General features: G+C 48.7%; 2 protein-coding genes across 2 annotated transcripts in view; one reads left to right on the top strand and one right to left on the bottom strand.

The window, feature by feature from the left end:
• Positions 1-4534, top strand: part of doc2d (double C2-like domains, delta) — a gene marked incomplete at its 5' end in the record, with an annotated part of 31045 nt that extends 26511 nt beyond the window's left edge. Inside the window, 2 exons of the mRNA XM_056409621.1 lie at positions 131-227; positions 3869-4534. Of these exons, the coding sequence (XP_056265596.1) occupies positions 131-227; positions 3869-4008 (237 nt within the window). The remainder of the gene's footprint in view (positions 1-130; positions 228-3868) is intronic.
• Positions 4535-8301: 3767 nt separating this feature from the next.
• LOC130190297 (basic proline-rich protein-like) lies at positions 8302-10663 on the bottom strand. Its single transcript, XM_056409620.1, has 2 exons — positions 10411-10663; positions 8302-8798 (listed from the first exon to the last, which is right to left on the bottom strand). The coding sequence occupies exons 1-2, from the start codon at positions 10661-10663 to the stop codon at positions 8302-8304; spliced, it is 750 nt and encodes a 249-aa protein (XP_056265595.1).
• Positions 10664-13025: the final 2362 nt, after the last annotated feature.

The following is a 13025-nucleotide window of genomic DNA, read 5'->3' as shown; positions in this document are numbered from 1 at the left end:
TACTGGACTTGTTCTGGACCTCCACAAACCTGAGCCCAGGAGCATGTAGTCTGACACAAGACACGCCTCCTGGTCCTCCTCCTCCAACTGCTCCTCCTCCTCTCATGAAGCTCTCATGTTCCTCCTGCAGGAGTTCTCCTATGAAGTGACCCTGGACCAGCTGGCCAAGAAGACCCTGGAGATCTCCGTGTGGGACTACGACCTGGGCATGAGCAACGACTTCATAGGTAGGACCGCACTGGGGGGGGGCGTTCAGAACATCGGTTCTGCTACACACAGAACAATAATGTTCCTTAAATGGTTCTTTAAAAGGCTTTGTGGTTCTACTGAAGAACCATTCTATAGTTTCTTCTATTCTTTAAAGGTTCTTTGAAGAACTCTTTAAGGACATGGTTCTTTAAAGAACCCTGATTGGTAAGGTTCTTTGTGGAACCAGAAATGGGGCCTTAAAGAACCATTTTTTGAAGGTTCTTTAAGATGGTTTGTAGAACTCTTTAAGGACATGGTTCCTTCAAGACCCCTAGTTGGAAAGTTTCTTTGAGGAACCAGAAATGGGGCCTAAAAGAACCATTTGTGAAGTTTCTTTGAGACACCTTTAAAGGTTCTTCGAAGAACTCTTTAATGACATGGTACTTTAAAGAACCCCAGTTGGAAAGGTTCTTTGAGGAACCAGACATGTTGCCTTCAAGAACCATGTGTTTAAGGTTCTTTGAGACAACCTGTATAGGTTCCTTAAAGAACTCTTTAATGAAATGGTTCTTTAGAGAATGATGACAATGAAGGAGCATCTGGAACCGAAAAGGGTTCTTCGAAGTGATGCCATAGAAGAACCGTATCTGGTTCCCCAAAGAACCTTTCAAACCAGGGTTCTTAACGAGGAAGCAGTGGAGGAGACGCTCCTCTCCTCCTCGAGGACTCGCTGCTCGTCTTGCGAGGCGCCGAGAGAATAAAAGGCGGCGTTGCCAAAACAGCGTGTTAAAAGCGTCACGCTCCATTAGCTGTCCAATCACAGCCCAGAGAGCGCCTCCCTGCCTCCTCACCGTGTCTCCTCTCCTCACCTCCTCCTGCCTTCATCTCACATCCTTTAATAAACACTGTGTTCTCTAAATCTCTCGCTTTACACAGATATTTATTTGTTCTCTGCCTGGAGGAATTTGTCTGTTTGCTCTTTGCTCAGATCAATAATAATCATCTTTATTGACGAGGATGAAGGTCAATAAAGTTATGGATGAAGGTCAATGACGTCATGGATAAAGGTCAATGACGTCATGGATGAAGGTCAATGACATGATGGATGAAGGTCAATAACGTTATGGATGAAGGTCAATGACGTTATGGATGAAGGTCAATGACGTCATGGAGGAAGGTCAATAACATTATGGATGAAGGTCAATGACGTCATGGAGGAAGGTCAATAACGTTAGGGATGAAGGTCAATGACGTTATGGATGAAGGTCAATGACGTCATGGAGGAAGGTAACCTCGAGGGATGAAAGAAATGATGAGCTCATCAAGTTAAATCAATTGTTGAACATGAATATAAGTGTCTCTCCACGTTTTTGGCAAGTAACCATATATGGGGTCTAGTCGGTCCCCTCATATGGGGTCTAGTTGAAACCTCATATGGGGTTTAGTTGGACCCTCATATGGGTCTAGTTGGACTCTCATATGGGGTCTAGTTGGACCCTGAAATGAGGTCTAGTTGGACCCTCATGTGGGGTCTAGTTGGACTCTCATATGGGGTCTAGTTGGACCCTCATGTGGGGTCTAGTTGGACTCTCATATGGGGTCTAGTTGGACTCTGATATGAGGTCTAGTTGGACCCTCATGTGGAGTCTAGTTGGACCCTCATATGGGGTCTAGTTGGACCCTCATGTGGGGTCTAGTTGGACCCTCATATGGGGTCTAGTTGGACCCTCATGTGGGGTCTAGTTGGACCCTCATGTGGGGTCTAGTTGGACTCTCATATGGGGTCTAGTTGGACCCTCATGTGGGGTCTAGTTGGACCCTCATGTGGGGTCTAGTTGAACCCTCATATGGGGTCTAGTTGAAACCTCATATGGGGTTTAGTTGGACCCTCATATGGGTCTAGTTGGACTCTCATATGGGGTCTAGTTGGACCCTCATGTGGGGTCTAGTTGAACCCTCATGTGGGGTCTAGTTGGACTCTCATATGGGGTCTAGTTGGACCCTCATGTGGGGTCTAGTTGAACCCTCATGTGGGGTCTAGTTGGACTCTCATGTGGGGTCTAGTTGGACCCTCATGTGGGGTCTAGTTGGACTCTCATATGGGGTCTAGTTGGACCCTCATGTGGGGTCTAGTTGAACCCTCATATGGGGTCTAGTTGGACCCTCATGTGGGGTCTAGTTGGACCCTCATGTGGGGTCTAGTTGGACTCTCATATGGGGTCTAGTTGGACCCTCATGTGGGGTCTAGTTGGACCCTCATGTGGGGTCTATAGTTGGACCCTCATATGGGTCTAGTTGGACTCTCATGTGGGGTCTAGTTGGACCCTCATGTGGGGTCTAGTTGAACCCTCACATGGGGTCTAGTTGAAACCTCATATGGGGTTTAGTTGGACCCTCATATGGGTCTAGTTGGACTCTCATATGGGGTCTAGTTGGACCCTGAAATGAGGTCTAGTTGGACCCTCATGTGGGGTCTAGTTGAACCCTCATATGGGGTCTAGTTGGACCCTCATGTGGGGTCTAGTTGGACTCTCATATGGGGTCTAGTTGGACCCTCATGTGGGGTCTAGTTGGACCCTAATGTGGGGTCTAGTTGGACGCTCATATGGGGTCTAGTTGGACCCTCATGTGGGGTCTAGTTGGACCCTCATGTGGGGTCTAGTTGGACCCTCATGTGGGGTCTAGTTGGACCCTCATGTGGGGTCTAGTTGGACCCTCATGTGGGGTCTAGTTGGACTCTCATGTGGGGTCTAGTTGGACCCTCATGTGGGTCTAGTTGGACCCTCATGTGGGGTCTAGTTGGACTCTCATGTGGGGTCTAGTTGGACCCTCATGTGGGGTCTAGTTGGACCCTCATGTGGGGTCTAGTTGGACCCTCATATGGGTCTAGTTGGACTCTTATGTGGGGTCTAGTTGGACCCTCATGTGGGGTCTATAGTTGGACCCTCATATGGGGTCTAGTTGGACTCTCATGTGGGGTCTAGTTGGACCATCATGTGGGGTCTATAGTTGGACCCTCATATGGGTCTAGTTGGACTCTCATGTGGGGTATAGTTGGACCCTCGTGTGGGGTCTAGTTGGACCCTCATATGAGGTCTAGTTGGACTCTCATATGGGTCTAGTTGGACTCTCATGTGGGGTCTAGTTGGACCCTCATGTGGGGTCTAGTTGGACTCTCATGTGGGGTCTAGTTGGACTCTCATGTGGGGTCTAGTTGGACCCTCATGTGGGGTCTAGTTGGACCCTCATGGGGGGTCTAGTTGGACCCTCATGTGGGTCTAGTTGGACTCTCATGTGGGGTCTAGTTGGACCCTCATGTGGGGTCTAGTTGGACCCTCATGTGGGGTCTAGTTGGACTCTCATGTGGGTCTAGTTGGACTCTCATGTGGGGTCTAGTTGGACCCTCATGGGGGGTCTAGTTTAGCCGTGAAGCTCTTCATGGTCGTTGATGCGTGTAGATGATGAAATCATGTAGAACACTATGATCCTTTCTCTCCTTCGCATCCCTCTCTCTTCTTCTCATCCTTCGCTTCTTCTTCTCATCCCTCTCTCTTCTTCTTCTCATCCCTCTCTCTTCTTCTCATCCTTCGCTTCTTCTTCTCATCCCTCTCTTCTTCTTCTCATCCCTCTCTCTTCTTCTTCTCATCCCTCTCTTCTTCTTCTCATCCCTTTCTTCCAGGCGGCGTGGAGCTCGGCATCAAAGCCAGCGGGCAGCGACTCAGACACTGGTTCGACTGCCTCAAAAACAAAGGGAAGAAAGTGGAATACTGGCATACGCTCACACAGCAGGGAGCCCCCATCGGTGACAAGCCGGAGTAGATTACTGGAGACACACACACATACACACGCACCCACACACATGCACGCACACACACACACACATGCACACACACACACACACATACACACGCACCCACCCACCCACACACACACACACACACACATACACACGCACCCACACACATGCACGCACACACACACGCACACACACACACCCACACACATGCACGCACACACACACACATGCACACACACACATACACACACACAAGATGGCTGATAACAAGTAAAGCAGTAATAAGAGGAAAGGATAAAACATGCAATAATGAAAATGACCACATAACGCCAATGATCACTAAGTATTAGTACAATAAGGTATTCATACTAATATTGATGATTTAATGAGGTGTTATCTGAACACATTTTAACCAAATTGTGGCGATGTCGTCGTTAACAAAATAATAGTCACAGACTCGAGCTGTAGACCCGACTGTGTTGTTCAAATTTACACCCAATGAAGGAGATTTGAGATTAATGTACTCAAAGTTCATTCAGAAAAAGGCGGCAAAAGTATACGTACAACCTAGAGACTCACAACGTGGTGTGTGGTTACAGGAGGGGGGGGGGGGGCGTGTCTCTTTAAGAGAGGTGTGTCTCTAAAAGAAAGGCATGTCTCTTTAAGAGAGGCATGTCTCTTTAAGAGAGTGCTGTCTCTTTAAGAGAGGCGTGTCTCTTTAAGAAAGGCGTCTCTCTTTAAGAGGGGTGTGTCTCTTTAAGAGGGGCGTGTCTCTTTAAGAGAGGCATGTCTCTTAAAGAAAGGCATGTCTCTTTAAGAGAGGCGTGTCTCTTTAAGAGGGGCGTGTCTCTTTAAGAGAGGCATGTCTCTTTAAGAGAGGCATGTCTCTTAAAGAAAGGCATGTCTCTTTAAGAGAGGCGTGTCTCTTTAAGAGGGGCGTGTCTCTTTAAGAGAGGCATGTCTCTTAAAGAAAGGCATGTCTCTTTAAGAGAGGCGTGTCTCTTAAAGAGAGGCGTGTCTCTTTAAGAGTGGGGCGGGGGGGGGGTGGAGGGTCTTCGGTCTCACTCCGTATTATAAAGCACAAAATGATCCACCAGCTGGATCCGTACCTTTAACGTTCGTCTCAGTGTTCTCATGTCGTTGTGTTTGAGTGACGGTGGCACACACACCTTCATTTAGACGTCCACCTGTCGGTATGTGTGTGTGAGAGTGTGTGAGTGTGTGTGTGTGTGTGTGTGCATGAGGGCTTTGAGAATATGAGTGCATACATGTTCTGTCTGTACTGTGTGTGAGTGCATGTGTGTGTGTGTATATGTGTGTGTGTGTGTGTATTCATTTCACGCCCCATCCGTGTCTGATGCAGCTTCAAAGCGACATGTCAAGGTGGAGAAGGAGGAACAGACATTAAGACATTACTCTGAAGACACTTTTCAGCATGTTGGCAACTCGTCTTCTCGCTCTTGAGGACACGCCACACGCATGTTCTTCATCCTAGAGGACATTTCATCATACGTGATCCACCCGGGGGGGGGGGGGGGGCTTCTGCAGCAGGGGACTCCAGAGAAGACAGGACTATAAAGACACATGGAGGACAGAGTGATGAGAGCCTGGAGGACAGAGATGAGAGCCTGGAGGACAGAGGGATGAGAGCCTGGAGGACAGAGATGAGAACCTGGAGGACAGAGATGAGAACCTGGAGGACAGAGATGAGAGCCTGGAGGACAGAGATGAGAGCCTGGAGGACAGAGATGAGAGCCTGGAGGACAGAGATGAGAGCCTAGAGGACAGAGATGAGAGCCTGGAGGACAGAGATGAGAGCCTGGAGGACAGAGATGAGAGCCTAGAGGACAGAGATGAGAGCCTGGAGGACAGAGATGAGAGCCTGGAGGACAGAGATGAGAGCCTAGAGGACAGAGATGAGAGCCTGGAGGACAGAGATGAGAGCCTGGAGGACAGAGATGAGAGCCTAGAGGACAGAGATGAGAGCCTGGAGGACAGAGATGAGAGCCTGGAGGACAGAGATGAGAGCCTGGAGGACAGAGATGAGAGCCTAGAGGACAGAGATGAGAGCCTGGAGGACAGAGGGATGAGAGCCTGGAGGACAGGGATGAGAGCCTAGAGGACAGAGAGATGAGAGCCTAGAGGACAGAGAGATGAGAGCCTAGAGGACAGAGATGAGAGCCTGGAGGACAGAGATGAGAGCCTGGAGGACAGAGATGAGAGCCTGGAGGACAGAGATGAGAGCCTAGAGGACAGAGATGATAGCCTGGAGGACAGAGGGATGAGAGCCTGGAGGACAGGGATGAGAGCCTAGAGGACAGAGATGAGAGCCTGGAGGACAGAGATGAGAGCCTGGAGGACAGAGATGAGAGCCTGGAGGACAGAGATGAGAGTCTAGAGGACAGAGATGAGAGCCTGGAGGACAGAGATGAGAGCCTGGAGGACAGAGGGATGAGAGCCTGGAGGACAGAGGGATGAGAGCCTGGAGGACAGAGATGAGAGCCTAGAGGACAGAGATGAGAGCCTGGAGGACAGAGATGAGAGCCTAGAGGACAGAGAGATGAGAGCCTGGAGGACAGAGATGAGAGCCTGGAGGACAGAGAGATGAGAGCCTAGAGGACAGAGAGATGAGAGCCTAGAGGACAGAGAGATGAGAGCCTGGAGGACAGAGATGATAGATCTCAAGGGGATCCAGATGTCCTCCAGTTCTTCGTCCTCCAGGACCTCACCAGGCTGCAGCACCGGCTCTTCGACATGTTGAAGCATCCAGCCTATAGAGCATCCAGCCTGTAGAGCATCCAGCCTGCAGAGAATCCAGTCTCGAGAGCATCCAGCCTGCAGAGCATCCAGCCTATAGAGCATCCAGCCTGCAGAGCATCCAGCCTGCAGAGCATCCAGCATATAGAGCATCCAGCCTGCAGAGCATCCAGCATATAGAGCATCCAGCCTGCAGAGCATCCAGCCTGCAGAGCATCCCGCCTGCAGAGCATCCAGCATATAGAGCATCCAGCCTGCAGAGCATCCATCATATAGAGCATCCAGCCTGCAGAGCATCCAGCCTGCAGAGCATCACAGGGGGTCCGATGCGGTCCCCTCAGCCGCCGGCCCGGCTGCTCGTGTTCTCGTGTCCTTCAGCGACCTTGAGAACGTCTCATCGTGGACTGCAACACAGAGAGGGATCCGCGAGGTGGACGAGGATGAAAGGGTCTCGGGGCCCCTGAGGGGTCCCAGGAGGCCCCAGGTCTGTCCTGCTGGTCCACACCTGGCTCTATAAGGTCCATTCATACTTCTATGCACATCTGACCTGGCAACCCGTCGGCCGTGAGATAACAAACCAAAACAAACATGATGATGTTATCCGGGCTCAAAGATGCTTTTCTGGGAACACTCCGCTGTGATTGGCCGCCTGAGCGCCGCTGATCTGATAGAGGTCTCGTTTCAGGGCTGCGTGTTCCGGTCTCAGGATCGTCTGGTTTTGTTTACACTGAACGTTCCTGTCTATTGACCCCCCCCCCCCCCCCCCCGCTCTGCTTGTGTAATCATCTATCAGCCACACAGATGCATGTTCATCACTATCAGCGTGTCAAATAAAGTGATCACCTGACGTGTTTACAGCCCGGCATCAGCCTGGTCCTGTGTGGGGACGATGGTCTAGGTCCTTTTGGTCCAGGTCCTATTGGTCCAGGTCCTTTTGGTCCAGGTCCTTTTGGTCCAGGTCCTATTGGTCCAGGTCCTTTTGGTCCAGGTCCTTTTGGCCCAGGTCCTCTTGGTCCAGGTCCTTTTGGTCCAGGTCCTTTTGGTCCAGGTCCTTTGGGTCCAGGTCCTATTGGTCCAGGTCCTTTTGGTCCAGGTCCTTTTGGTCCAGGTCCTATTGGTCCAGGTCCTTTTGGTCCAGGTCCTATTGGTTCAGGTCCTTTTGGTCCAGGTCCTTTTGGTCCAGGTCCTATTGGTCCAGGTCCTATTGGTTCAGGTCCTTTTGGTCCAGGTCCTTTGGGTCCAGGTCCTATTGGTCCAGGTCCTTTTGGTCCAGGTCCTTTTGGCCCAGGTCCTTTTGGTCCAGGTCCTTTTGGTCCAGGTCCTTTTGGCCCAGGTCCTATTGGTTCAGGTCCTTTTGGTTCAGGTCCTTTTGGTCCAGGTCCTTTTGGTCCAGGTCCTATTGGTTCAGGTCCTTTTGGTCCAGGTCATTTTGGTCCAGGTCCTATTGGTTCAGGTCCTTTTGGTCCAGGTCCTATTGGTTCAGGTCCTTTTGGTCCAGGTCCTATTGGTTCAGGTCCTTTTGGTCCAGGTCCTTTTGGCCCAGGTCCTATTGGTTCAGGTCATTTTGGTCCAGGTCCTTTTGGTCCAGGTCCTATTGGTCCAGGTCCTTTTGGTCCAGGTCCTTTTGGCCCGGGTCCTTTTGGTCCAGGTCCTTTGGGTCCAGGTCCTATTGGTCCAGGTCCTTTTGGCCCAGGTCCTTTTGGTCCAGGTCCTTTTGGTCCAGATCCTTTTGGCCCAGGTCCTTTTGGCCCAGGTCCTTTTGGTCCAGGTCCTTTTGGTCCAGATCCTTTTGGCCCAGGTCCTTTTGGTCCAGGTCCTTTTGGTTCAGGTCCTTTTGGCCCAGGTCCTATTGGTCCAGGTCCTTTTGGTCCAGGTCCTTTGGGTCCAGGTCCTATTGGTCCAGGTCCTTTTGGTCCAGGTCCTTTGGGTCCAGGTCCTTTTGGTCCAGGTCCTTTTGGTCCAGGTCCTTTTGGTCCAGGTCCTATTGGTCCAGGTCCTTTTGGTCCAGGTCCTTTTGGTCCAGGTCCTATTGGTCCAGGTCCTATTGGTTCAGGTCCTTTTGGTCCAGGTCATTTTGGTCCAGGTCCTATTGGTTCAGGTCCTTTTGGTCCAGGTCCTATTGGTTCAGGTCCTATTGGTTCAGGTCCTTTTGGTCCAGGTCCTTTTGGTCCAGGTCCTTTTGGCCCAGGTCCTATTGGGCCAGGTCCTTTTGGTCCAGGTCCTATTGGTTCAGGTCCTTTTGGTCCAGGTCCTTTTGGTCCAGGTCCTATTGGTTCAGGTCCTATTGGTTCAGGTCCTTTTGGTCCAGGTCCTTTTGGTCCAGGTCCTTTGGGTCCAGGTCCTATTGGTTCAGGTCCTTTTGGTCCAGGTCCTTTTCGTTCAGGTCCTATTGGGCCAGGTCCTTTTGGTCCAGGTCCTTTTGGTCCAGGTCCTATTTGTTCAGGTCCTATTGGTTCAGGTCCTTTTGGTCCAGGTCCCTTTGGGTTCCGTTGCTTCATGAAGACACTCACACCTTCACGTCACGCCGTCTTCCTCAGAGGGGGTCCAGGTGTGCTGCTGCAGGAGTCCCTGTGTTCACCGTCCATGTCGACCACGTGGTGTGACTGCCACCTGGTGGTGGGCTTGTGTAACTTCTTCTCAAAATAAATTGAAGTGGTTTCAGTGGTCGTGTTGTGTTCCTTTGATGTGAAGCACAGTTACACCTGACAGGTGAGTTGTATTGATATGAGTTTATTCATCACCATCATCATCACCACCATCATCATCATCACCATCATCATCATCGGGCCCGGACACAAGTTGTGAGGCTCGCTTAAGTGCACACGGAACAATGGAGGAATCATCTGGAACCAGATATGGTTCTTCAAAGTGATGCCATAGAAGAACCACTTCTGATTCCTCGAAGAACCTTTCAACCCAGGGTTCTCTAAAGATTCATTTACTTAAAGAGTTATTCAAAGAACCTATAAAGGTGTCTTAAACTACCTTAAAACATGGTTCTTTAAGGCACCATTTATAGTTCCACCAAGACCTTTCAAACCAGGGTTCTTTAGAGAACCTATAGAGGTGTCTTTAAGGCTCCATTCCCAAAATGGTTCTTCAGTAGGTGACGGTTCTTCAAAGAACCACAAAGCCTTTTAAAGAACCCTTAACCCTTGTGTTGCCTTCGGGTCATTTTGACCCGATTCAATATTTAACCCTCCTGTCGCCTTCGGGTCAATTTGATCCGATTCAATGTTTAATGTCGGTGTTCTTCGAGTCAACAAACAAACATAAAGTACCTCACACTTAAACTTGGAAAACAATATTAATTCTAATAATTTTCTGGAGATTTTAATAGCTGGGGTCATATTGACCTCAAGGGTAAACTATGTTAGTAAATATGAAGGTAACAGGAGGGTTAAACATTGAATCGGGTCATATTGACCCAAAGGCGACAGGAGGGTGTAATATTTAATCAGGTCAAATTGACCCGAAGGCAACACAAGGGTTAAGGAAACGGTTCTTCAGAGAACCCTGGTTTAAAAGGTTCTCTGTTGAACCAGATATGGTTCTTCTATGGCGTCACTCTGAAGAACCGTTTTTGGTTCCAGGTGTCTCCTTCGTGGTTCTGTGTATCTACTCTTGTGAAAAGTTTCCCGTGTGTGTTGATGCTCTTCATCATCGACGTTGGTATCTCCTCGTCATCGTCACGCTGCCGTCCTTCATCACACGGGGACTCGTGTCACGAGCCACGGAGAGGAGCCGGCCGTCTGGCTCAACGCCCGCCGAGCCGGAGGGCCGAGCGCCGCCCTCTTCCGCTGCAGGGAGACGAGATGAAGACGTGAGGACCTTCACACCTTCACAGGTGAGCAGGTGGAGCCACAGCAACGGAATACAGACCGCTGGATGTCCAGCTGACGGCCGCTCCGGTGACGTCATGTTGAGCTGAAAGACAGGGCAGCTCCAGAGAGGAGCCGGCGTCACCCAGGGGTCTGTGCAGGAGGAGCCCAGAGGAGAAGGTCAGGGGTCAGACATGGGGAGGTCGGGGGAGGTTTACATTCAACCGGAGCTGCTGGAGCAGAGCTCCGCCCACACGGCTCTGCTCTACCTGCTGGAGCAGCAGCAGGAGGCCGAGTGCAGCCCGGAGCTTCACCTGGGCCTGAGGGCGGAGCAGAGGGTGGTCGCTCTGTGGAACACGCTGCCCACCACACAACTTCTTCAACTGTAATCATTTAGCTGCAGCTTCCATTTGTAATAAATACACCCTGAATAGAGAGTGATCCCCGTAACACGTCAAAGGATAGATTACAAAAGTAATGCATGATATACCGTACACATATATGGCTTCTGTTCAGTGAATAATCAATAAAAAAAGTCAGAGAAATATTCAAAACTCACACTTTGAATTTCCGAGTGTATCTTAATCCAGTTGTTTGTGTCTCTGTTGACGTCTCACAGCTCGGCTCCTCTCAGCTGCAATGACGAGTCGCTGCTTGTTGGTTTTGAGATGTTTGTTTGCTTCTGACTTGCTGTAAATCACATGATCTCACATGTCGGCAGCAGATATCAAGAGCTCCAGTTTCGCATCCATTGGATTCATTATTGCATGTATTTTATTAATGATAATATCAAATCAAGTCCAGTTTGTATGTCCTTTATCAGAACGAGTAAATTAGTTATTAGTTGAGGTGAGCGGTTTGAATTTTTGCACATCAGAATGTTTTTGCCTGAAGAGTTTTACATAATTGCATTTAGAAGGTTGCATTGGGTCCGATACACAAGCTGAGTGCTGATTGGCTGAAAACAGTGTAATATCCATATCACATAGAAATGCAAAATTGATGGAGGCAGTGTGACAAAACATGTTTTAATGGGATCAATAAATTAATTAGTAAGTTTTTTTAACTACAGTTTTCCATTTATTTGGCGGTGAGTATTGGTATGTGTGTATTATACTTGAAGGACACTCATATATATATATATATATATATATATATATATATATATATATATGCCACAGAGGAAATGTGAGGTACTTTAATTGAATATTTTTTATCTTCATGCCATGTCATACACAACACGACGAGAGGTAAATACTGAACCTTTGATTCAACCTCATTTATACAAAGATCTTATAAAACATGGTGTTGTTTGAGCTGAAAAATCACTTGATTAATTGGTAAGCTAATTGATTAAAAAATAAATGTGATAATTATTTCTCATGTAAAAATTAGCTTCAGGGAATCACCTTGTAAAATATGAGAATTTTCTGCTTTTCCTTTTTATTTATTAAAATATATATATATATATATATATTTGGTTCAAACAGAACAAGCTTTGTGAGGATAATAAGTCAGTCGATATGTTCTGAAGGTTTATAAACGTGGTATTAGTACTCCACAGGTACTGCGGATACTTCCTCTACCCGTGAGTGTCGATCGACTCACCGACACTCGACTAGCCGGCCTGACTCCTGAAGAGATCCCGGGGCGGAATCAGACATGCGCAATCGAGTGCCGGGTGCTAAAAATAGAACGAGACGCTCAAAACTTTCATAAAGTCTTGTTTCTGCTCTGCTCTGGAGGTGTAAACGTGCCAGGGAGGCTTCGGGAGACAACTCCCCGGGTGTAGCAGCATGTGACCCGGGTCTCTTCACCACTTGGAGTCGGGTTCAGACAGTAAGTCTTCCTCCGGGTCGAGTAGCGGAACGAGCTCCAACAATGGCCGGAGTCGCTCCCCTCGCTCCGGTCCAGTCGCTCCGACACGGAGGCCGAGTGGAGCGAGCTCCACGGCGACGTCAATGTGTGCGAACATGTGTGTCAACATGTGTGTCAACATGTGTGTAAACATGTTTGTCTGTGTGAACATGTGTGTGTAAACATGTTTGTCTGTGAACATGTGTGTCAACATGTTAATCTGTGTGAACATGTGTGTGTCAACATGTTTGTCTGTGTGAACATGTGTGTGTCAACATGTTAATCTGTGAACATGTGTGTGTCAACATGTTAATCTGTGAACATGTGTGTGTCAACATGTTTGTCTGTGTGAACATGTGTGTGTCAACATGTGTGTAAACATGTGTGTAAACATGTTTGTCTGTGTGAACATATGTGTGTAAACATGTTTGTCTGTGAACATGTGTGTCAACATGTTAATCTGTGAACATGTGTGTGTAAACATGTTAATCTGTGAACATGTGTGTGTCAACATGTTAATCTGTGTGAACATGTGTGTGTAAACATGTTAATCTGTGTGAACATGTGTGTAAACATGTTAATCTGTGAACATGTGTGTGTCAACA

Source organism: Pseudoliparis swirei, chromosome 24, assembly GCF_029220125.1.
Source record: "Pseudoliparis swirei isolate HS2019 ecotype Mariana Trench chromosome 24, NWPU_hadal_v1, whole genome shotgun sequence".
In the NCBI taxonomy this organism is placed as follows: domain Eukaryota; kingdom Metazoa; phylum Chordata; class Actinopteri; order Perciformes; family Liparidae; genus Pseudoliparis; species Pseudoliparis swirei.
The sequence above is the reverse complement of the archived record's forward strand: the minus strand, read 5'-3'. Positions and strand labels throughout refer to the sequence as shown.